Genomic DNA, 26,740 nt, shown 5'->3' on the forward strand with positions numbered 1-26,740 from the left:
ATATATAAAAATCTATATAGATAGATAGATATATTTATGTATCTATATAGATATATAAACATATATTTTTAAATGAACAGCACAGGTACAGTATAGGGCTAGCTATGTGCATTCTCATGTTATAACGCATGCCTGATGTGTCTTGTCATCCGGAGTACAGGAAATACGGTAGAATAAAGGAGCCGCTCCATGCATCGCCTGCTGTACCGTAGTACTTGTAATAGTGCCGCAGCAGTGAGGCGTGGTCGGCGCTCTCCCGGTTCTCGCCCGGAAGTAATGTGTAGTGTGCGTACTCTTGACGTTATTCCGCTTTCCTTTCAGTGTCATGGCGCTGGAGGCCACCCGGGGAATGATGGATGAAGATTTGGAGGATGGAGAGCTGAGCGGCTCGGATACAGACATGAAGGTGTCGGGGGACAGAGCACCGCAGCAGGTAGCCGGCAGTGTATGGGCGGGCTGAGCTCTGTTCCCGCCAAAGGGCCTGGTTTAGTGCGCAATGTGGCCTCCTTTATATACAAGGACTTGACTTCTCCTCTTTATATACAGGGACCTGACTTGTCCTCCCTTATGTACAGGGACCTGACTTGTCCTCCCTTATGTACAGGGACCTGACTTGTCCTCCCTTATGTACAGGGACCTGACTTGTCCTCCCTTATGTACAGGGACCTGACTTGTCCTCCCTTATGTACAGGGACCTGACTTGTCCTCCCTTATGTACAGGGACCTGACTTGTCCTCCTTTATGTACAGGGACCTGACTTGTCCTCCCTTATGTACAGGGACCTGACTCGTCCTCCCTTATGTACAGGGACCTGACTCGTCCTCCCTTATGTACAGGGACCTGACTCGTCCTCCCTTATGTACAGGGACCTGACTCGTCCTCCCTTATGTACAGGGACCTGACTCGTCCTCCCTTATGTACAGGGACCTGACTCGTCCTCCCTTATGTACAGGGACCTGACTCGTCCTCCCTTATGTACAGGGACCTGACTCGTCCTCCCTTATGTACAGGGACCTGACTCGTCCTCCCTTATGTACAGGGACCTGACTCGTCCTCCCTTATGTACAGGGACCTGACTCGTCCTCCCTTATGTACAGGGACCTGACTCGTCCTCCCTTATGTACAGGGACCTGACTCGTCCTCCCTTATGTACAGGGACCTGACTCGTCCTCCCTTATGTACAGGGACCTGACTCGTCCTCCCTTATGTACAGGGACCTGACTCGTCCTCCCTTATGTACAGGGACCTGACTCGTCCTCCCTTATGTACAGGGACCTGACTTGTCCTCCCTTATGTACAGGGACCTGACTTGTCCTCCTTTGTGTGTGTGTATGTATGTGTGTATATATATATATGTGTGTGTGTGTATATATATATATATATATATATATATATATATATATATATATATATATATACACCCGGCTTCTCCTCCTCTGTGTTTTTCACCAGCAGCTATATTACACCAGCCAATGATTGAGCTGTTTTACATCACCCCATGCTCACATGCAGTGGCGAATGCACACGTTAGTCCCCACGTATATGTGAACAGCACCACACATGTGAGGTATCGCTGCTATTGTCAGACTTGTAACCTGCAGAGTCTTTTAAAGCTTCACCCATGTATAATTTAAAGTATCGTAGTTTGTGGCCATTGCATGGGTGCACGCAATTTTAAAGTGTGACATGTTTGGTATCTATTTACTTGGGATGACATCTTTCACATTATACAAAAAAAATTGTGCTAACTTTATTTTTTTATTAAAGTGTATTTAAAAAAAAAAAAAAAAAAATTGTGTTTGAAAGACCGCTGTGCAAATACTGTGACATAAAATATTGTACGGCCGCCTTTTTATGCTCTAGCGTCTATGCTTAAGTGTGTGTGTGTGTGTGTGTATATATATATATATATATATGTGTGTGTGTGTGTGTGTGTGTGTGTGTGTGTGTGTGTATATATATATATATATATATATATATATATATCGCTTTTTACATGTATAAGAGAAGTGTCAGAATTGGCTCAGTATTGAGGTAGTTAAGAAACCATACATATTATTTTTTTTTTTTTTTGGCACAGTTTAGTGTCACTTTAACCACTTCCGGAAGGTTTTACCCCCTTCATGACCAGGCAATTTTTTTTTTGCTATTCAGCACTACACTACTCTAACCACTTTCCGACTGCCCCACAGTGCAGCCGTTCTGCGCAGAAATATATATATATATATATATATATATATATATATATATATATATATATATATATATATATATTATATAATATGTGTAAACATTTTATGTAATTCTGTGTGAGCGTGCCGTTTCTGCTGTGTGTATTTACAGCATGAGCCAGGCAATGGATGTCTGCTAGCATCTGACGATTGTCGGGCAGAGGCACAAGGCAAAGCTCCATTGTGATTGGGGGGGGTGGGTCATGTATTTTGTGTCCTTTCTCTTGGTAAAAGCAGCACACTGTGTACACACAAACACTGGTTATGCTGGCCATACACTATACAAAAATTCAGCCGAAATTCGGTCGGTCAGACAGTTCTTTCGCTTTTCGGCCAGTTAATGGGCACAAAATCGATAATGGTTGGGACGTTTTTGAGCCGAAAAAACGAAGGACACATTTGGAAATTTTCTGCCGACCGATAAATCGTAAGGTTTCTCGCCCAAACTTTCTGCACTAGGTATATGTAAAAAAAAAAAAAACACCCACATTTTTTTTATTTATGTCCACTGAACAATTTATCGGTCATTACATGATGGCACTATCGTTTGCGCTCACGACCGAACGTTCGTTTTTCGAAAGTTCGTTCGGACGATTTTTCGTAGAGTGTATGGCCAGCATAAGGCACACATTTAACCCTTTTTGATTGACCTAGAGGTTAACCCCTTCCCAGCCAGTGTCATTAGTACATGGACAGTACATATTTTTATCACTCATTACTGTATTCGTGTTGCTGGTTCCTGCAAAAATTCTGAAAGTCTGCTGCACTGCTATAAGTCACTGATCACCGCCGTTACTACCACATCTACTACCCTTTGTTCCACTTGACCCACCCTTCTAGATTGTAAGCTCTAACAAGCAGGGCCCTCTGATCCTTCCTGTATAGAATTGTATTGTAACTATACTCCCTGATGTTGTAAAGCGATGCGCAAACTGTTGGCGCTATATAAATCCTGTATAATAATAGTATGATATAAATTCCAATTTATTCCCCATAGATTGTAGACATTAACTTTTGCGCTAACTAAACAATATACACTTACTGGGATTTATTTTATTTTTTTACCAAATACATGTAACAGAATACATATTGTTGCTTGGACATGGTGCGACCCCCGATCTGGATAAAGAGTCCAATCACAGCAGATCGCGTGCAAACACGGAAGTACAGGTAATCTGGGTGCTGATTATCAGTGCCCTGATGAACAATGTAGCCCAATCGGTAATGCTTTTCAATGCCTGCTCATCAGTGTGACATATTAGTGCCTTCTCATCAGTGCAGCCTAGTGGTGCCTCAGTAGGTGGTAACTTGGCCCAAAAGGTTACCCATTGAATGGGAAAAAAAGTGGCTTCCTTTAGCAGGGCTTGACAAATTTGCTTGGAATCTAGGAGCCAGCTAAAAAAGTTAGGAGCCAGGAACGCACCCCGTCCCGCCGAGCTTGCGTGCACAAGCGAACGCATATGTGAGTAGCGTCCACATATGAAGGCAGTGTTCAAACCACACATGTGCGGTATCGCCACGATTGGTGGAGCGAGAGCAATAATTTTAGACCTCCTCTGTAACTCAAAACATGTAACCTGTAGAAATTTTTAAACGTCGCCTATGGAGATTTTAAAGGGTAAAAGTTTGTCGCCATTCCACGAGCGGATGCAATTTTGAAGCGTGACATGTTGGGTATCAATTTACTCGGCGTAACATTCTCTTTCACAATATAAAATACATTTGGCTAACTTTACTGTTGTCTTATTTATTTATTTTTTTATTAAAAAAAAATTTCCCCCCCCAAAAAGTGTGCTTGTAAGACCGCTGCGCAAATACGGTGTGACAGAAAGTATTGCAACAACTGCTATTTTATTCTCTAGGGTGTTAGAACCCTCAAACATTTATATATGTTTTTTATTCTAACTTCTAAGTAAAGGGAAGGAGATGGAAATAGGCAGGGAAATCTCATTAGCATTGCTGGTTGTCTTGTCATACCAACGACCACCACAAGAGGACGCCAGTTTCCAGAAGGAGCCAAAAGACTGCAGAAGCCCCGACGCGATCGTGTGTTTTGGGGTGCGCACAGAGACAGGGTACCCCAGCTGTGCTGCGCCAGGTCACTAATTCTAGTCGCAATTGCAACCTGGCGCCCGGGGTTTGTCGAGCCATGTCCTATAGTGTAGTAATGTTTTATTGGGGGGGGGGGGGGAACAAGCTAAAATACACTCGCGTTACGGATATAGTTTTATTGATTTAAATTTTTTTTTTTAATTTTAGGGGACCTATTAAAAGAAAACAATCTCTGTAAAAAAAAGTGACAAACATTCACACAGTCCCAATGACAAATACCCATATTTTTTTTCTTTTTAATATAATTGTTTCTTATGATCGTCAGCACCCGTCCTACTGGTTATAATGCAATATTTCCCCTAATATACCTCAATTAATACCACATTAAGGCCACTAGATGATGCTGAGGATCATAGGAAAAAATCTAATTGGGGGGGGAAATCGTGTTTTTATTTTTTTTTATTTTTGACATGCAAATGTTTAACATTTTTACAGAGTGAGAGAGATTGAAAAAAAAAATATATATAATTGATTCTCAAATTATTATTTTTTTTTTTCTTCCACTAATTGAAAACATGGATATTTTCCACAAAGTTGGTAAGCGGATGTATTAAAGCCTTGTATGAGAATAGAGGCACAGTCTTGCAGAGTGTTCATGAGTGTGCAAAATGTAGTCTGTTAACATCTTTAATAACGGTAATGTGGTTTAAGATAGAAACGCGTGCACATCTGTGTACACATGGCAAGTTTTAAAAGTTTTACTTTACTATTAGAAAAAAAGTGGTGGGTTAAAGCGGTGTTCTGCCTAAAAAATGAAAAGCCAGCAGCTACATGTACTGCAGCTGCTGGCCTATTTAAAATAAATAATAGGACACTTTCCTGTCCTGGAGTCCAGCAATGTCGGCACCCACTGCTGTTTCCATCAACTGTCGGTTGATGCCGCCGCCATTGGTGCTAAGGGAACCCGGCAGTGTAGCCTTTCGGCTTCACACCGGGAACCCTACTGCGCAAGCACAAGGCCCTGCCCCTCTCTCCTACTGGCCCGGTGGCTGGGGGAGGAGGAAGGAGCTCCGGGGTGATGTCACGGCTGTGGCCCGGACTCCCAGAAGTGGGAAAGGATACCTGTCACTTGTGGCACCGGAGGGGGGGGAGGATTCGGATGAGTGGAAGTTCCACTTTTGGGTGGAACTCCGCTTTAAGTACACAATGACTGGGTCTCCGTGGGGGGGGATACAGGCAAAGCATCTATTGGTTGTGCAAAGCCTAGGACGGGGGTCAAGAACCTGTAGATCACGGTCTGATGCTCTGGAATGGTGGGTCAGCAAGCCCAGAATGCAATGCCTCCCCTGTAGTCCTGGCTCCCATTTCATGCGGTGTGATCCCAACTGCACTCCGCCTCTTATCCCAGCTAGCGGTCTCCAGAGTGGTGCCAGCAGCAGGAAAGAAGAGATCTTCAGGTCAGTATGAATCGGTACTAGGGCTGTCCCGATACTAGTATCGATACCGAGCATTTGTCTCCCCCCAAATGCCGCAGTCTCACTCCCTCAATGTCCCCCTCCATGCCGCGCTCTCGCTCCTTACTGCGGTCCCGCTCCATGCTGCTCCTCCACCCCCTCGATCTGTCAGGATGCCTGTAAATTCGACTCCTTACTGTTCGGAATGTACAGTCAGTGATCACTGACTCGGTCCATTCACATAACTGAAACATTGTAATTAGGGGTGCAACGGATCGTCACCGATCCGAATGTTTCACCCTGTTCGGATCGACACGATCCGCTGAGCCTTGGAAAGTCCCCCGCTTCGGCCTAGCTCCGGAGCGGCGGCCATCTTGCTCCACCCCAGTGGAGACCGTGTGCTTGCCAGTGACCCTTCACAGTATGGGACTGAATTCCCCTGGAGCAGCCGACAGAAGCGATGTATGTGTCACCGACTCACCGTGATCACACAGTAAGTGTCTGGAAGGGGGAACGGCCAGCCTCTGCTCTACAGATAGGATAATGTTAGGTGAGGGATCGGGAACAAGTGCACTGTATAGAGAGGTGAGAAACGAAGCCGTGTGTGTTCAGCTTGTTACTTCCTCTCACTCACTTTCTCCACTTTCCCCTCTCCCTAACCTGCCTGCTTGGAATGCCGTGCTGGAACAATCACACGGGGCTGTGAGGGGATCTTGAGGGGTGGAGAGGGCTTAAATATTAAAAGCCAGCAGCTACAAATACTGCAGCTGCTGACTTTTAATATTAGGACACTTACCTGTCCTTGAGTCCAGCGGCGTCCACAGCAGAGGACGAGCGATCGCTCGTCACCCTGCTGCTCCCCCCTCCATTCACGGCGAGGGAACCAGGAAGTGAAGCGCTCCGGCTTTGCTGCCCGGGTTCCCTACGGCGCATGCGCGAGTCGCGCTGTGCCCGCTGATTGGCTCCCGCTGTGTGCTGGGAGCCGAGTGTTCCCAGCACACAACGGGGGGGGGCGACGGGATGTGACGAAATGCTCGTACCAGCAGCAGACTGTGTGTGTGCTGTGCATGCCATCCATTCCTCCTTACTTCTTCTATGGGCACCTCTCCCCCCCCAAATCACCAGTGACTGGCTGCGACGAGAGCAGGGGAAATGAGCCGTACGGATGGTAATTAAGTCCGGCTCTGAGGTGGGTTGATATCGGCGATGATTTCTGTTGTTTCGGCATGGCCCCAAAATCACGATTTTCTGCCGATATGTATCGGCACCGATAGTCCCTCTGCTTCACACACTGTATGGCATTGTCCAGGTCCCTATTTAACCACTTCAGCCTCGGAAGATTTACCCCCTTCCTGACCAGAGCATTTTTTTGCGATACGGTACTGCGTCGCTCATATATTTAGGCCAATATGTACTCTGATAAATGTTTTTTGGTAAAAAACAAATAGATTTTTTTTTTTTTTTTTGTGAATAGCTGCGTTTAATGGCAGCTTGCTAATGTGACAGAACATCACTGATATTAATGTTTAACTTAATGTGAAAATCAGAGGTGTTCTGTCACATTAGCAAGCATGTAAGGTTTGCTGCGGATTTTAAAATGTAACATGTAAACAGTCCGTCAGATTTACATATTCTGTATTTAAGCTCCGTTTTGTGTTGAAAATAACTGTGAAATCTAAAACTCTGTTGGGTGTAACAAGATTAGTCTTTTTTGCTGAACCGAAAAATGATCCGATCCGTGACTCCTGATCTGAGGATCGATCCGATCCGTGAGTTTTCTGATCCGTTGCACCCCTAATTGTAATCTGGTAAACTAGTTGTAAAAAGTATCGGTACTAGTACTCAGTCTTAAAGTGGTATCGGGACGACCCTAATCGGTACACTGGGCATAATATAATATTGCTGCTTTCACACTAATGTGCTGCAGGGGTTAACCTCTAGGGGGCGCTGAAGGGGTTAAGTCTGTCCTAGGGAGTGACACGTCCTTGATCGCTGCTCCCGATGAGAGGGAACATTCGATCTGTGATATGCCACTATGAAGAACGGGGAGATGTGTTTACACTGACATCTCCCTGTCCTTCAGCTCCATGACACGATCGCGGGACACCGGGTACCGCGAGCACAGTGCTTGCGATAGGGTCGCGAGTGCGCCACCACCCGGCGGCAAATTAAAGGGGACGTACCTGTACGCCCATTTCTCTGTCCATGCCATTCTGTCGCCGTAAATGTTGTGCGCCGGTCCTTAAGCAGTTAAAGACCAAACCTTTTCTGAGATTTGTTGCTTACAAGTAAAAAAAATCATAATTTTCTGCTAGAAAATTACTTGGAACGCCCAAACATGATTACATTTTTTATTTATTTTTATTTTTTTAAACACAGACACTATAGAATAAAATGGTGGTTGTTGCAATATTGCACTGTATTTGCACAGCGTTTTTTCATATGCAATTTAAAAATAAAATACCCTTTAATGAATAAAAAAAAAAAAAAAACGGCAATGTTAGCCCAATTGTGTGTAACGCCTGCCAAGCATCACCCGTTCAAGTGAATGAGGCCTCTCTGAAAGTGCCCTACAACCTTGTGTAGTACATCAAACAAGGGAATAAATCAGCCAGCGTTGTTTTCTCACCACCTGCTCTAACCCCTGGACCCTTCAGAAGCATGCAGATGTGGGGCACTTGCAGAGTGGCACCATTTACTTGCATGGGTCGTAATTGGCAGGTGGTAGCACCCACTTAAAGCAACAGGGCTTAATTCCTGCTGCAGCATATGTACACCTTTTTGGCTGCTGGCTCAGCAGCTAGAGGGTGTAGGGCTTGGGGAAGAAAAACTGACTCAGCCACAACGTTTTACCACCACCCCTAACTTTACGCATTGACAAGCCTTAAGGGTGCCGCTGCTGAATGCAACTAAGAGCTTATTCACAAGTGTGGCAGGTACTGCTGCTCCTCTGCAAAGCATTCCAAGTGTGTTTGACAAGTGGGGAAGCGATATGTTGACTTCTCAACACCTGATTTAACCACTTTATTACTGGGCGCTTAAACCCCCTTCCTGCTCAGACCAATTTTCAGATTTCAGCGCTGACGCATTTTGAATGAGAATTGCGCGGTCATACAATGCTGTACACAAACTAATATATATATATATATATATATATATATTCCCACAAATAGAGCTTTCTTTTGGTGGTATTTGATCACACAAAATTTTGGAATTTTTTTTTTTTTTTTTACTTTTTGTTATAATAAAATCCCAATTTAAAAAAAAAAAAATTCTCGGTTTAGGCCGATACGTATTCTTCTACATATTTTGTAAAAAAAAAAAAATCGCAATAAACGTATATTGAAAGGTTATAGCGCCTACAAAATAGGGGATAGATTTATGATTCTTTTATTTTTATTTTTTATTAGTAATGGCAGCGATCTGCGATTGTTGTTTTTTTTTTTTTTTTTTTTTTTGTCAGGCATGCGATATTGCGTCTGACATATCGGACACTTTTGACACTATTTTGGGACCATTTACACAGTGAACAGTGCTATAAAAATGCTTTTATTACTGTATAAATGTGACTGGCAGTGAAGGGGTTAAATGTGTAAACTGGGTGTGTTCTAACTGTGTGTGGAGGGGGACTGACTGGGGGAGGTGACCGATGCTGTGTCCCTATGTACAAGGGACACAACATCGGTCTCCTCTCTCCCTGACAGGACGTGGAGCTCTGTGTTTACACACAGAGCTCCACATCCTGCTGTGTCACCGACGATCGCGGGCACCTGGCGCACATCGCGGCCGCCAGGCACGCGCAATGGCTTCAGAGAGATGCGCCGGGCACAGTTTTTCCCCGCTACGTGCCCCTAGAGGCGCGCACGGGGAATGCAAATAGGACCTCCACCCGACACTTGAGAGCCGCGCTGTGGACGTCTCGTCTACAGCGCAGGTCTCAAAAGGGTTAAACACATGATTGTGACACTGTAGTATGGCAAATAGATATTTAAATTAGGTGTGAGGAGGCAACACTGTGCCCAGTGATCTTTGATTTCTCCCATGTTCAGGTAGATCTCCACCTCCTTTAAGGTTGCCTAGGCTATGTGTCCATTTGTAAGATTAGTGAATGTCAGTGGGGAGGTTCAGACCAAACTTTGCAGTAGTGGTTGTGTTGGTGCAAAATTATGCAAAGCTCAACTGAAAGCTAATGCAAACTTTAGGACCTTGCACGTGGGTTATTTGCTGGAGGTATATGACCCCCCCCCCCTATAGAATAACCTATTGGCTATGTATCCAGTGCCATTGAATTGTAGTGCAAATACAGCCAAAGTTTTACTGTAAAAGTGTGTGTGTGTGTGTGTGTGTGTGTGTGTGTGTGTTTTTTTTGGTGTTTGTGTGATACAACTTCTGTTAGAGGGTGGCTACGTTCTTTTTCCATGGTCCCACTGTATGTCGGCACTTGGTCACCTTCTCTTGCTTGGTCCTCAGATGGACTAGTGACTATGAACGATGGGATATGCAGTATGTACAGGGCAATGAACGAACATGCACTGCTAGTTTCAAACAAACGCAAGGGAAATTAAAATGTTCGGGAGCTCATAGACGTTGTTGCAAGGAACACACAATTTCTGAAAAAAAAATAGTTCATATGTATGGATTATTTTTGGAGAATAGGGATATCATTTAGTGTCACTTTAAGGCATAATGTACTTTGGCGTGCTTTAGTTGGAGGGCTTTATGTAACTATGGGTACACCCTTAGCTATCCTAGACCTTTGTCCAACCTTTTTATTTCTGTAAATGTTTTCAAACTCCTTACTTTCTATATCTGTTTATTTGCAGAAACTTGGTTTGCCCAGAGCTGGTGACTACAGAAACGATGCAGCTCTGTCTTCCAGTGTCCCTTACAGAAATATAAAAGGGTTGGATTCTAGCGATGACAGCTTTTCTGATTCTGATACAGATGAGGGTTCTCCATGGAAACGTAAACGCCAGAAGTCTTCCCATCCTCCTCCCGTAATACCAAGACCAATATTGGCCTCAGCTCCTCCCATACAGAACAAGCAGGTGAGAAGTACAAAGAATAATATATGGGGGGCAGTGCTTCAGGAGCAGACGCAAGAGGCTGTAGCTACTGAACTTGGAATTATGGACATGGATGGTCTGCTCGATATGAGCCGCCAGTCAGAGACTTACAATTATGTCCTAGCCAAGAAATTGATGACAAAAGAAAGTGAAAGCGAGAAGGTAAAACTAGACAAAGATTTGGATGAGTACATGAATGAAGATAAGGAACGTGTGCCAAAAGAAGAGAATGGTCACCTAAAGAGGAAGAGACCTGTGAGAGATAGGCTTGGTGAAAAAGTAGAAATGGACTTTAAAGGCAGATATGAAATAACCGCAGATGATCCAGAAGACAAAGTGTCTGATGAAATAGCACACAGGTTGGTTCTAAATTGTATTTGTTAAATTTGCTATTATACATGGAGTAAAAGCACACGCCACATAAAACTGCATGGTATTGCGGTGCCATGCAGTTTGGTGGGTGCAAACATGCTGCGTATGTGATATGCGTTTTTGGGTGCCATTAACATTTAATTGGCACCGGCACACCCCTCAAGGGCAGATTCACCTGTAGTGCGGGAAATGCACACAAAATGAGCCTTTCTCGCACCGCATTTGGTGTGCACGTGTCTTTTTACAATGCAGACATAAAATGGTTGGTTGGTATGGTGCTGTACATAGTTTCTTGAAAATATCTCAACCCTCTTCCTCAGTACTGTTGTCAAAAAACCTCAGTCCCAATGCAAACAGTCGACTCTATGGGAGGAATTCTGCAAGAATCAAAATACCTTAATTGATGGATGTTCCTTTTGATGGAGTTGACATATGCATGCTGACTGCTCTAGGTAAAATCAATATGGAATGTTGACCCTCTGATTTGAAAAAACTGAAACCCAATGAATAAAAGGGGTGGCCAGGGACAGTTGGGCTGGGAAAGAAACGTCTAGATCAGTTTCTCAACTGGGGTTTAGAGGAAAGTGCGCAGAAGTTCTGCCACTTGTCATTGTTGCAGTTGATTTATCTCTGTGGCAGCTGCACTGCCAGGCAGATTGAGATCAGGCACCATTGTGAGCCAGCAGCACAGAACGAGAGGCGCAGAAGCAGAAATATACAAAATGCAGCAAAAATGTAAATAAGGACAAATGGTAACCGTTTATAGTGTCATTATAATCCATTTATTGGATTACAACAGAATAGGACTAAAGTCCATTTGTGGGCTACTTGACAACATACATTTACTGTAAAACCTTCTTAGTTTAGATTCCAAGGGTCCCAGCAGTTGTGACATTGTAGAAACTAGAGATTGCAGAAGCAATAAAGCAGCTGTGTGGGACACCTGCCTGTATTCAGAGATTATTTATTGGGTGAATGGAGGCCTTGAGTGAGCCCTGGTTCACACTGATGCAATGTGGGAAATGCACAAGATTCTGTTTCATCGCATCACGCTGCATAGCAATCACATGGTGTCCATTTGATCTGTGATGGGTGTCGATGTTGGATCGAGACCCTGAAACGGATTGCAAAAAGCAGTGCAATTGTCACAATCTCATTGCATACAAAATGCTCAAATCGTGCCGCACAGACATCGCATGTGATTCCAGATGGAATGTGGTGCGATTCCTGTGCAAATCACTTGCAGTGTTTGGCCTGCACTAGTGTGAACCCTGGCTGAGTGAGGTTTAAGGGAATGATGCCTTTTTTTTTTGGTCATGGGTGGTGTGTATGTGGACATTCCGCTCTGGTCATTTTGGCTGTACTTGGCCCAAAGAAAAACCTCCTGCCCAGCATCTTTCAATCTGAAAATCAAAAGGGCTGGATAGAAAAAAAGCCAGTGTTCAGGTGTTTTGACAGCAAGAGGTGATGGGGAATCAACAGACTTGTCAGCTGTTGGACCTGAACAAGAAATTCTACAGTGTACGGCCTTAAGACTTTAACTTCCAGCCTTGATTCACACTGATGCAGTGTCTCTGCGTTGCGATTTTTAAGCCATTGATTCGTATAGCTCAAATCACACCGTATGGACAGCAAACTCGTGCACGACCATTTTTTGTCAGCACCAGAATCTAGTTACATGGGTGTGAACACTCATGTGATCTGATTCTGCAAATCGCAGCGTTTTGCAAATCTATATCCGGGTGTCACTAACTTGTCATACTCTCCGCAATTGGCTCACATTAAAGGTTTGATTTTTGATGCGCTGTGGAATTCGCACCTCATCTAGTGTGAACCGAGGCTACCCCAAACCCCCCCCCCCTTTTTTTTTTTTGCTAGCCGAGTCTTCATGCCCAGAGATGGGAGCTGTCTGTTCTAGCTCAGTCACTGTGTTGGGAGCATGCAGTGTGCATGCTCTCCACACAGAAACATCTGCCACTATGAATGCCTATGCCACACAGACTGTTTTTTATACATGCCCCTTTATCTTGCAGGCTCCGTGAACCTAAAGCAGATCTCATCCAGCGAGTTGTAAAAAACATTGGCACCAAAAAGGCGATTGAACTCCTAATCGAGACTGCCGAGGTGGAACAAAATGGCGGGCTCTTTATTTTGGTAAGATTCAACAAGTATATTTTGTATAAAAATTGCAACTTGTCCAACCCTGCTGAATGAAAAGTGGAAAGTTCTCTAGTTCAGGGTTAAAGGACTGGTAACAGGGCCAGCAGTTTATAGGGAAACCTCTGACTTTTTTTAGTGGTTCGAACTTTGGGGCTGTCTTCCTCCCAACTGCCTTTTCTACTTGTTTCTACTAACCTGGAGTAAGCATACAGTAAATTAGGCCTGAAAAGTGTACACATCTGTCTTGAATGCTTAGTCTGCGTTAAAGGGGTTGTAAACCCTTGTTTTTTTTTTTCACCCTAATGCATCCTATGCATTAAAGAGGATGTAAACCCACTTTCATCAATTAGAAACTACTGCCATAGTGCTGATCTATAAGGCGATGCATGCCTCCTGGCTCCTGCATGTATCCTTACCAGTCAAATGTGTCCCGAATCTTAGTTAGAAGCCCCCAAAAACGGCAATTGCAGTGGGTGGGTCTGTCATCGGCGCTTGGTGGGGCGGGGTCATGATGTCAGCAGATGCCCTGCCCACCTCTACACTCCCCTTGCCAGAGCGTGCAAAGCGCATTCATTGTAAAAACAGAGCACGCTCACGGCCCCCTGTCAGTGCTGTACACATATCCAGTGACAGTCAGGGATTATCTGTGCAGGGGGGGGGGGGGGCTGTGAGCACCGATCCTCCCTGCATGGCTGTTCATTTGCTTCTCTCCCTCCCGGGGCTTTCACCTGAAAAGTGAATCTGTGTTCACAGCTTACCCCCCTCCCCCCACACACACAATCATCCCTGACTGTCCTCAGCGTCCTTCAGCGCCATGCCCCCCCCCCCCCCCACCTGTGTCTTTTTCCACCTCGGCACCCTTGCTCATCCGTGTGTTCACATCCCCCCCCCTGTCTTCCTTCTCCTCCGCATCTGCGGTCTCTCTCTCTCTCTCTCTCTCTCTCTCTGTCTCTGTCTCTGTCTCTGTCTCTGTCTCTGTCTCTGTCTCGGGCTGCGGGGGCGAGCGGGTGATCTGTGCGGAGCTGGTATGTCAATTACCAGCTCCTTTCTTTTCTGGACGGGACACAGAGCGTTCGTTACCGAGCGCTGTGTGTCCTGTGAGAACTGAGCAGAATAACCTGTGTGTTACTCTGCTCAGTGTATGAATGGAGGGGAGACGCTGTCTTCCCTTCATTCATCTTCTGTGCAGAGAAAAGGACTGGGGAATGAATGTCCTCTGTCCCTTTCTCTGTCTCAAATGGGAGATGTCAGGGGTCTCTGTTTAGACCTCTGACATGTCACCAACGCCCCCCACAGGACTGCTAAAAATGAAAAAAAAAAGATGAAAAAAAAAAAAATCAACTGACACGGTCCAGAGCCCCAAGACCACTGACACCGTCCACTACCCCACTGACACCGTCCCCCCACCCCCTTTCCCAAAAGCACTGTGAAAAAATATATTTAAAAAATAAAACCCCACCCTCCCATCAATAGTACAAAAATGTAAAAAAAAAGAAGAAAAAAAAATGTTATTGTAAAAAATTATAAAAATAAAAAAATCCACTAGTCCCAAAAAACCTTTTGGGAACAAAAAATATTAAATTGTAAAATAAAAAAAAATGATCTGACACTGTCCACTATCCTGACACCATCCTGCACGTACTACCCACCTCTGTACCCTACGCATTCCTGTGATTCGCATCGCACTGCTGTTCAGATCACATGTGATGTTTGTGTGATGCGATTTCAGCCATACAAACTGTATAGCTGAAATCGCATCACATTCGGACCAAACACGCACAGGACCCTTTTTTTGGTCCGCACCAGAATCGCACGGGTGTTCACACCAATGCGATCCGATTCATGTCCAAACTGTCAGTTCGCAGTGCGATATGCGAGCTGAAATGTGTCATTATCATTGTATGACACTCCCCAGCATTTCGCATATGGCAGTGTGAACTGCCGTGCGAGTCGGGTGCGATGTGGGAACCCGCAGTGGATTCGCAGGGTTCCCGAATCGCACCAGTGTGAACCAAGCCTCAAAGCATACAGCCTACAAATGTCACCTGACTGCTCCCACCAAGGCTTGGTTCACACTGGTGTGATTCGGGAACCCTGCGAATCCACTGCGGGTTCCCACATCGCACACAAATCGCATGGCAGTTCACACTGCCATATGCGAACTGCTTAAGAGTGTCATACAATGATAATGACACCCCCATTACAGCTCCCATATTGCACTGCGAACTGACAGTTAGGACATGAAACGGATGGCATAGGTGTAAACACCTATGCGATACTGTTGTGGACCAAAAAAAGGGCCCTGTGCGTGTTTGGTCCAAATGAGATGCAATTTCAGCCATACAGTTTGTATGGCTGAAATCGCATCGCACAGATATCGCATCTGAACAGCAGTGCGGTGCGAATCACTTGCGATGTCGCACAGGTAATATAGGAATTTTGCATCTGTGATCAGGTGACCTCAGACACACACACTTCAATATAACAATAAGAAGAAGATCACTCAAGCTTGTACTAAATATATCTCCCCTAATCACTTGTCTATGTATATTCTGATGTCTGTTCACTGCAGCATTTCATCATGACATTGAACTCTGTCTCACCTCCTGTTTTCAAAACATTTAATCAAAACACAGGAGAAAATTCTGTGATAGCTAGAAGGGAGGGTGATTTGAATTGTGCACTGTTTACAGAAACTGTGCATGTTCTGCAGGCTAGTGCATGAGATATGTAAATAACCTGTCACTTAAAGCATGGAGGCGGAACGGACTTTGCTTTTTAGAGGAAAGTTTTATTCCACTGAACAATAAAAAGAGGATTGCTCGGCACTGGATTAACTCTGTGTGGCAAGACTGGGCACAGATGATAGGAAATATTATTCTCTACATTGTGATATCAAAAAGAAAAAAAATTTACCCTTTCGTCTTCCAGGACAGCCATGAGATATAGCTCCTCCCTCCGGGACAGGAAACACATTCACCCCAATTATAAAAGGCGGTCCTCCAGGCCTCTTCCTCATTTTTTTTGTGTTTCCTGCCGGATGGGAAGGAGCACATTGGGAATGTTTTTTTTTTTATTTATTTTTTTAGAGCTGAACGTACCTTTTTTCTTTTCCCAACAGCACGCCTCTGGCCCTAGGGGTAGAGAGTGTAGCTGTACTCGCCTCCGCCAGGACTCGGCGAGAGTTGGACCCCGGGTGACGGAGGAGCTCTGTCCCCCAGGCTGCAGCATCCCCTGGCAGCGGTAAGGCGAGAGACGCCAGCAGGCCACGTGCGGTGGAAGGATCCTTCCGGATTCGCCAGCGGGAGGCGGGGCTCCTGCGTTCCAAGGAGGGGAAGTGTCGTATTCCCCGGCGGAAGCGCGTCATCAGGGGGCGCCCGGAAACGTTGTTCCGGTTTCAAAAAAGGGCGCGGAGGTGCAGTGAGGGAACCCGGCGCTGGTGTATGTGTTCGGAGCGCTGAACAAGGACACCACGAACCATGGAGGCAGCAGTGGCTCATTTGGATCCAGGTTCAACAGGCTCCGGTGCCTCTCAGGTAAGCTTGGTGACAGCACATGGCTTACTCTGGGGGGCGGGCGTCTTACTAGGCCCAAGTACCCCCCCTTGGTGGTGAACCTAATGGTGGAGGGTAGGCACTTTCTAGGAACCTTCACAGTGGTGAATAGGGTTTTGGCCAGGTTATAATGAGGTCTCTTTTTTGTCTGCTTTTGTTTAACAGGTTAAGGCCCATGACAAATCTCAGAACCAGCCTCCTAGAAAGAAATGTGCCGTGTGTGGGACAAAGCTAAGTTCTAATTGGGAAAAGCCGTTATGTCCCGAGTGTGTCAATAGTTTGGTTAAAGATAATGCAGTAACCACTTGTCACCAGATTTTGTCATCTGTGAAGGATGAGATTGCATCTACTTTTCAGTCGTTTAAAGGTCTGATGGACAAGATGCAGGGTCCTTCCTCGTCCCTACCTAGAGCCTCTAGTACTTCTTCTTTACCTCAATTTCAGGAGGAAGAAGAGTGTAGGGAGAGGACTCCTAGATCAGTTGCTTCCTCCCAGGCAGGCTCAGCATCTGATTCAGAAGGGGAAGAGGATTCCTCCAGGGTGTCTAGATACAAGTTATCATTGGACGATGTTGGGGATCTTCTAAACGCTATTTATGATACGTTAGAAATCCCAGAAGAACAGGTTCAACTCTCAAAGCATGACCTTATGTATCAAGGAAATGCTAACAGAACCAGGGTTTTTCCGGTTCATAAATCTTTAATTGATACTATTCTGCGTGAATGGGAACAACCTGAGAAAAGACCGTTCTTTTCTGGTAGCCTTAAAAGGAGATTCCCGTTTGAAGCGGATGTATCACATCCCTGGAACAAGGTTCCTAAACTGGATGCCCCTTTGGCCAAGGTGTCAAGAAAGACTGATCTGGCCTTTGACGATCTGGGTTCCCTGAGGGATCCAATGGACAAGAGGGGAGATTTGTTGTTAAACAGAGCGTGGGATGCCTCCTCTATAGGTTTAAAGCCAGCTCTCGCGGCTACTTGTGTAGCTAGGAATTTAGAGTGTTGGCTCGCTCAGTTACAAGCACACATTTTAGCTGGTACCTCCAGACAGGAGCTTCTGAAATCCTTTCCGCTTTTAATTAAAGCAGTAGGATTCCTAGCAGATGCCTCAGAAGAATCAGTAAGATTAGCTGCCAGGTCAGCAGCTCTGGTTAATGCGGCCAGAAGATCTGTGTGGCTGAAAACTTGGGCTGGCGATGCCGCCTCAAAATTGAAATTGTGCGGATTACCGTTTTCAGGAGACCACTTGTTCGGGGCCGGCCTCCAGGAGGCATTGGAGCGAACTCAAGACAGGAAAAAGGCCTTTCCTGAAAAGAAGAAAAAGACAGAAGGAAAGGGTTTTTTTCGAGGCTTCAAGGGATCAGGCTTTTGGCAGAACCAAAAGAGAGGGTCAGCCCAAAAAACATTGGGCAGGGCAGAAGGGTCGTGGAAGAGGAGGAATCCTGTTCAATCCACCCCAAAGGCCCAGTGACGCCGGTGTCCCCGTGGGAGGAAGGTTGGGGCAGTTCCTCCCGCAATGGACCAAGGCAACCTCAAGCCCGTTCATATTAGATCTGATAAAGTGCGGGTACAAGCTGGAGTTAACGTCACTGCCTCACCTGAGCTTTATGGTTACTCAGCCGCCCAGGGACAGGGCAAAGGCAGAAGCCTTGTTCCTGTCTCTGGGAGAGTTAGTGGATCAAAGAGTCCTAATTCAGGTTCCCCAGGAGGAACAAGGACAGGGGGTATATTCCCATGTCTTTATCGTAAGAAAACCATCGGGAAAATTCAGGATGATCCTGAACCTCCGACCTCTGAACAAATTTGTCAAGTACAAAAGGTTCAGAATGGAGTCGATCTTTACGGTAACAAGATGTCTGTTCCCAGGGTGTTACATGGCAACCCTGGATCTCAGGGATGCTTACCTGCATATTCCCATACACCCAGATTACCAAAGATTTCTCAGGGTGGCAGTAAGGGTGGATGCAAGGATCCAACACTTCCAGTTCCAAGCCCTCCCCTTTGGGCTATCATCTCCGAGAATCTTTACGAAGGTTCTAGCAGAGGCCCTTGCCCCTCTAAGAGACAAAGCGATCACCGTGATCCCATATCTGGACGATCTACTGTTTGTTGCAGGATCAGTTCAACAGCTAGAGAAAGATCTGCAGATAGCACAGGATTTTCTCTCCTCACTCGGATGGATTATCAACCAGGACAAGTCACAGTTGATTCCATCCCAGGAGGTCGTGTACCTAGGGTACAGGATCTCTTCGGTAGAGAGAAAGATTTATCTCCCAGAAGAGAAGATTGCCAAAGTGAATCAAGCGGTAGCCCTGTTACAGTCCAATCAGTCGACTTCGGTCAGGGAAGTGATGAGGGTGCTGGGATTCATGACATCTTGTTTCCCAGCAGTTCCTTGGGCAAGGTTTCACCAACGTCCATTACAGGAAATTATGCTTCGTCTCTGGAGTGGTCAAAGCCAGGACTTAGAAGTACCGATCCTAATCTCGGGCAGAGTAAAAAAAACACTGTGGTGGTGGCGGACACACCACAATCTGAGCAAAGGTCTAGATTGGACCTTACCGGTGGAAAGAATAGTAACTACAGACGCCAGTGCCTGGGGATGGGGAGCCCGCCTGGAAGAGGAAGTAGCTCAGGGAGCTTGGTCTCCCTCAGAAGCAGGTCGCTCTTCAAACCAAAGGGAGCTCTTAGCGATTCTAAGGACGATCGAGGCCTTTCAGAGAAGCATAGTAGGACGGCACCTGCAAGTTCGCACAGACAACGCAGCGGCTGTCGCGTACTTGAACAAGCAGGGAGGGACAAGAAGTCCTGCTCTTCAGGAGATATCCAGCAGGATCCTCTCCTGGGCGGAAGCCAACTTGTCTTCGCTAACAGCTGTCCACCTAAAGGGCACCCAGAATTTTCTGGCAGATTACTTAAGTCGCCAGCCACTGAGGCAGCACGAGTGGTCCCTGAACGAGGAGGTATTCTCTCAGATAACACAGAGATGGGGTCTTCCAGAGGTAGATCTTTTTGCTTCCGAACAGAACAGGAAGGTAACCCAGTTCTTTTCAATACACCCAAGAGACCAGGCCTTAAGGATAGATGCCTTTTCCGGTCCTTGGAGGTTCAACATCTGCTACGCTTTCCTTCCAGTGAGGATGATTGCAGCAGTACTTCAAAAATTTCGGACGGAAGAAACAGACCTAATTTTAATCACGCCTTTTTGGCCAAAGAGACCCTGGTTTGCAATTTTGAAGAAACTGAGCGTTCTCCCCCCATTTCACCTTCCAATCCGGAAGGATTTGATTTCACAGGGTCCAATTCTGCACCCACAGGTAGACAGACTAAGCCTAACTGCGTGGTTTCTGAGGAACAGTTATTAAGAGCACAGGGTTTCTCTGAAAGGGTCATAAAGACCTTGTTGCAGTGCAGGAAGCCAGTAACAAGAGCAATTTTTGCAAAATACTGGAAGAGATTTTGTTCGTGGTTGAAAGAACAGGGTTTGGACCAACCTGGGATTCCAGCTATCTTAGACTTCTTGCAAGTTGGGGTGGAATTAGGGCTCTCTCCTAGCACCTTAAAAGTGCAGGTGGCAGCTCTTAGTATTTTTCTACAGGTTTCCCTACAGCAGAACCCATTCGTTAAGTTTCTTCAAAGCATTGTCAAGATCGAGGCCAGCGAGAGTAACAGCCTGTCCTTCTTGGGATCTTTCTTTGGTGCTCAAGGCACTGTCAGAGAGTCCATTTGAACCTCTGGAGGAATCCATCCTTAAATGGGTTACGCTTAAGACAGTACTTTTGGTGGCAGTCACTTCAGCCAGACGGGTGAGTGAGCTTCAGGCTCTTTCCATTAAGGAGCCATTTCTGTTGATTTTTGAGGATAGAATTATTTTGAAAACCGATCCCAATTTTCTCCCAAAGGTGGTATCCAAATTTCACAGGACACAGGACATCGTCCTACCTTCTTTTTGTTCCACCTCAAGCTCTGAGGTAGCATCCCCAAATTCATTAGATGTTAGGAGATGCCTCTTAATTTATTTAGAAGCTTCCAAGGGTTTTAGGAAGTCTGATTCTCTTTTTGTGAATTTTTCGGGAAGTAAAAAGGGACAAAAAGCGTCTAAATCTTCCATTGCTAGATGGATCAGGATGGCAATAGGAAAGGCTTATGAGTCACAGGGCAGACAGGCCCCGTTTGTTAAGGCACACTCAACTAGAGCTGTTTCGAGTTCATGGGCAGAGAGGGCCGGTGCCTCACCAGAAGAGATTTGCAAGGCGGCAACATGGTCAAGTTATACTACTTTCGCCAAGCATTATCGCCTGGACTTGATGTCTGAAAAGGATCAGGCATTTGGCAGAAGGGTCCTCCAAGCAGTAGCCCCACCCTGATAAGTAAGTTTCTTGCCAATCATCTCATGGCTGTCCTGGAAGACGAAAGGGTAAAACCGGAGTTAGGCTTACCGGTAACTCTTTTTTCAGGAGTCTTCCAGGACAGCCTGGCTTCCCACCCGGTGTTTTTATTATTAACTGGAAGTGGATGTATGTACTGACGGTGTGTTAGTAATTTGTGTCTTTCAGAGCCTTCAGGAATTCTTGGTAGTACTGAGGAAGAGGCCTGGAGGACCGCCTTTTATAATTGGGGTGAATGTGTTTCCTGTCCCGGAGGGAGGAGCTATATCTCATGGCTGTCCTGGAAAAAGTTACCGGTAAGCCTAACTCCGTTTTTTTTTTTGGGTTTACATCCACTTTAAGGTGAAAAAACACCTCGCAGTGTCCAGCCTCCCCGAGCCCCCGTTTTTACTTACCTGAGCCCCGAATTTCCAGGGGCGTGATCCCGCATCGCTCTCTCCAAGGCTTCTCGGCTCTTCGTTGGATAGATTGATGGCAGCGCAGCCATTGTCTCCCACTGCTGTCCAACAAATCCAATGGCGCGGCCGAGTCCTACACTCGGCGGGTATGGACGCCAAGTGTATGACATGGGAGCGCCAATCCGCAAGGAGGTAAACCCCCTCGGGGGAGAGCTTCCCAGAGGGGGTTATCTATTGCAGAGAGGAGCCGCGACAGCCGCCGTAGGACCCCAGAACAGGAGGATCTGGGACACTCTTTACAAAACGAACTGCTTAGTGGAGGCAAGTATGACATGTTTGTTTATAAAAAAAAAAAAAAAACTGAACCTTCACAATCACTTTTAAGTAGGGTTGTCCCGATACCACTTTTTTAGGACCGAGTACAAGTACCGATACTTTTTTTCAAGTACTTGCCGATACCGAATACCGATACTTTTTTTTTTTTTTTTTTTTTAAATGTCCCCCCACGAATGCAGCCATGTCCCCCCACGAATGCAGCCATGTCTCCCCATACCTAGATGCCGCCGCCTAGTTAATCAGCGTGCGGGGAACATTACAGATTTCATTTGAATAGCTGTCTGTTCCCCGCCGCACCGCGTATAGACACTCCCCCTCGCTCGGGATTGGACAAGTGATCTGCACTTTGATAGACAGATCACCCGTCCAATCCCGAGCAAGGGGGAGTGTCTATACGCGGAACAGACAGCTATTCAAATGAAAGCTGTAATGTTCTCCGCACACTGATTAAATAGGCGGCGGGGGCGTTGCGGTATGCTGCGGGGGGGGGGGTAGTATCGGATCTGGCATCGGGGGCGTTTGCGGGAGTACAATTACTCCCGCAAATGCTCAGTATCGGGACAACCCTACTTTAAAGTAACTCACTAGGAAGTCCAGGCTCAGGTTGACGGCCTTGGCGCTTGCACCTTTTTATTTCAAGTTAGCAATGATATCTTAAAATGTTACCCTTCATTTTATCATGTGGTTGGGTTGATTTCCATCAAATGAACCTGTGCCCAGATCTCCATCTAAGCATTGTAGAGAATTTATTTTCAACTTTCAGATGCTGCCAGCTTTCTCATGTAAACAACCAGCAGGTGTTATCAATTAGAAACGGCCTGAAACCTGATTCTAGTCTGTATTGAGATGTTTGAGAATAAATAACTTCATATTAAAAGCAGCTAGAGAGGTTAGTGTATTCTTGTTTTAAGTTGATCTTTTACTGCTTTTTAACGATGCAAATGGTTTAATGTCCATAGTCTGGCCACAGGTATACTTTACCCTAGTTTTGTCTTAAGAAGAATCTTTTTTTGGTTTGGTTACAGAATGGAAGCAGGCGGAGGACACCTGGCGGCGTCTATTTAAATCTTCTAAAAAACACGCCAAGTATTACATCAGATCAAGTGAAGGTATGTACATAGCTAAGATTGGGGTTGAAAAAAAAATCCATTACGTTTATTTATAGGGCTTGTGGGCCAGAGTTATAATTTCACCTAAAACTATTTTAGTTAAATCATTTTCATTTTAAGATGCAACCAACGTCCTAACTCATAATTTATCCACCATATCTATCTGTGGGAGAACTTGAACCATTTATATATTGAGACCATTATAAAGATGCGCAAAGGTGTCTTGCATCCTCTATTGTATTTTATACTGTTTAGCACTTTAAATCGCTTTAAAGGATGAGTTCAACTTTGGGAACATGGTACATGTTCCTCAAGTTTTTAGGGTGGAACATGTACCCCTATCCCTATGCTGCAGCCGCAGTGCAAATTTGTATTTTTTTTTCCCCCCACTCACTAAGACCACAGTATGGGGAGAAGTTCCCCTGGTGCAAGGATTTGCAAGCTCCAAAAAAATGTACTTTTATTTTTATTGCAAAATGTGAACTTATCCTTTTTAAAGATACTGTGGGGAAGTGTGTGTGTGTGGAAAAAAAACACGTTTATACGTTGGGCTCCTCCACCCAAAGAACCATCTTCTCCTTGTTTGCTTGCGTCTATCTAGCAAGGTTACTTTGCAGTATAAGCAAGGAAGCTGAGACCTCTGCAGTGTGTAAATGTGCTTTTACTTAACAAAAATGTTCTACATACAAAACTATTACAATATTAGGAATACAGTGCAAGGCTGACATATATATCAAGCAAGATGCCTAGCAAACAAGCAGAAACTATGGTCTCTGCATAGTAAAAGTTACTTAAATCCGGTTACTGTGTGTTCGTGATCTCCTTTAACAACAAGGACTCAGTTGGCAGTTGCTTTGGAAATCGGGTATCTTTCTTCTTGGCTAGTACAGATTCTTCCTCTTCTGGTCTTAAAGCATGAGAGGCTTCTGGTCTTACAGACTGTCCGTGGTTCTTATACATGATGAAGTCCCTCGTGTTTAAAGCAGAAATCCCTTTTTATATGTTGGTTGTTAGGTTATTTACCATAACAATAACGGACATCTCTGGAGCTTTCAGTTTGAGACTGTAGCTGTAGAGACAATAGCCTGTTCAAACTGTCGACTGAATACAACAAAGGTATCTGTTACCATTGTATCCAACAGCATTTGTTTGCAACGTGTCCACTCAAGCCAAACCTGACAGTAATCTGAATTCTGTTTCTATGACCAACTACTAAACAGACTGTCCCATGTAATGTTATGTCTGATTATATAAAATCATATTTAACCACTTCCAGACCTGCGCACGACGATGTACGTCCTATTTTTAAAGACGGATATCTCGGTAACGGCAGCAGCTGCTGTCACAACCGAGGTATCCATCTTTAGGGTGCGCGGTCTGGAATCCGATAATGGCGGTCTCCGCGGCGGATTCACCGCGAGATCGCCGTTATCGGTGGCGGGAGAGGGGCCCCCCCCCCTCCCGCCGCTTACCGGAGCCGTCGGTAGCGGCGGAGGCGATCGGATGCTGTCGGCTGGTGAGCGGGGACGGGACTGAAGGAAAAATCTCCTTCGCCCGTCCCCATAGCTCGGCTGGGCGGAAGTGACGTCAAAACGTCAGTCCCGCCCAGCCTCTTAAAGAGACAAATTTTTTTTTTGGTCATTTGAAAAAATGACTTTTTATTTTTTTTCTATTTTTTGCATTTAAGCCCAAATATGAGATCTGAGGTCTTTTTGACCCCAGATCTCATATTTAAGAGGACCTGTCATGCTTTTTTCTATTACAAGGGATGTTTACATTCCTTGTAATAGGAATAAAAGTGATAATTTTTTTTTTTTTTTTTTTTTTTCAGTGTTAAAAATTCTAAAATAAATAAAAATAAATGCGAAAAGCAAAAAAAAATTTTTTTAAAGCGCCCCGTCGAGCTCGCGCGTAGAAGCGAACGCATACGCGAGTAGCGCCGACATATGAAAACGGTATTCAAACCACACAAGTGAGGTATCGCCGCGATCGTTAGAGCGAGAGCAATAATTTTAGCCTTAGGCCTACTCTGTAACTCAAAAAATGCAACCTGTAGAATTTTTTAAACGTCGCCTATCAAGATTTTTAAGGGTAAAAGTTTGACGCCATGCCACGAGCGGGCGCAATTTTTAAGCGTGACATGTTGGGCATCATTTTACTCGGCGTAACATTATCTTTCAAAATATATAAAACAATTGGGCCAAATTTATTGTTGTCTTATTTTTTAATTCAAAAAAGTGAATTTTTTCCAAAAAAAGTGCGCTTGTAAGACCGCTGCGCAAATACGGTGTGACAAAAAGTATTGGAATGACCACTATTTTATTCTCTAGGGTGTTAGAAAAAAAAAATATATAATGTTTGGGGGTTTTAAGTAATTTTCTAGCAGAAAAAAATGTTTTAGTCTTGCAAACACCGAATCTGAAAAACACCTAAGGTCTGGAAGTGGTTAAGAAACACAACACACCTCCTCAAAATGTTTGATAACAGAGTGGCTTGCTCACAAGGATGGGGTGGTTAGGTGATTTAATGGCGAAGTACAGCCAAAACATGCGATCTAATAGAAGTCCATGAGAAACCACAGGAACACTGCAGGTTTCACTTTTACTTGCAGGTCTCTTCCCCTGCCCCAAACCCACTTGTGCCACTCTCCACAGGACTTGCAGGAGGCTGATGTCAAAATGAGGTACTTGGAAAGATATTACGTTAATATGTATAAGGCTGTGTTTAATTTGTTGGCTTAAAAAAAACGCAAACTGTTCTAGTTTTTCCTTTAACTTTTTTTTTTTCCGTTTGCTCTAAAGGAGATATTTTACGTGGAAAACCAGAAGGAATGTGAGAGTAGAAAGGCTGCAAAGAAAAGGAGACGTCACATACTGGGGAAGAAGGCCAAGGAGGCCATCAAAAGCCTTAACTTTCAAGAACATGATGATACATCAAGGGAGACTTTTGCAAGTGACACAAATGAAGCTTTAGCTTCTCTTGATGATGAAACCCCAGAGATGAAATTAGACCCTGAAGATGCCATTGAGATTGACAATTCCCATGACTTGGAAACCTTTTAACTGGAGCATTGCTAGGACTTTGCACAAATGTGTATTTGCTAGTACAAATGTGAGACTCTTTGTTGCTGCAGAATTTACAAAATTTACCAGTTAAGTGTAGATTGAAATTAGTAATGGCATTGCTTATTAAATTGTGCCTCAGTTTTTTTGGGGTAAGTTTTGATTTTGTACTTTTTATGTTTGTATTTTGCCTTATGCCCTATTAGTGTTTTTCTGTTTGCCTGTTTTTTTTCCCAAGCATTGCTACAGCACTAGAGGCATAATCATGAGTGTTTAGGCCCTGATGGCAGGACTTGTGATGAGGTAACATTAGAATGTTATCCTATTTGGGTATTGCAAATGATAATCTGGTAGTAGAAGTATCCTGAACTTGCTAAAAACAGAATGTGAGAGTAATCCTTTTCCCAGCATGCTGGAAACCCTTAAAACCTTCTTTTTGGTTGGTGATATATATGATAAACACAGGACTTGGTACTGCTGCCCATTTACCACTAGAGAGCACACTTATTCTTTTGACTTTCATGTCCAATAGGATAGGCAGACATCTGGTAATTTCATT

The 26,740-nt window shown here is 44.8% G+C and overlaps 1 protein-coding gene across 1 annotated transcript; it reads left to right on the forward strand.

Moving 5' to 3' along the window:
* The first annotated feature begins 232 nt into the window (after positions 1 to 232).
* Positions 233 to 26,351, forward strand: PHAX (phosphorylated adaptor for RNA export). The gene is made up of 5 exons (XM_040344620.1): positions 233 to 433; positions 10,561 to 11,162; positions 13,209 to 13,329; positions 23,036 to 23,119; positions 25,921 to 26,351. Exons 1-5 carry the CDS (start codon positions 326 to 328, stop codon positions 26,179 to 26,181), a joined length of 1,176 nt encoding a protein of 391 aa, XP_040200554.1. The 5' UTR covers positions 233 to 325; the 3' UTR covers positions 26,182 to 26,351.
* The last annotated feature ends 389 nt before the right edge of the window (positions 26,352 to 26,740 follow it).

This window comes from Rana temporaria, chromosome 1 (assembly GCF_905171775.1).
Source record: "Rana temporaria chromosome 1, aRanTem1.1, whole genome shotgun sequence".
In the NCBI taxonomy this organism is placed as follows: Eukaryota; Metazoa; Chordata; class Amphibia; order Anura; family Ranidae; genus Rana; species Rana temporaria.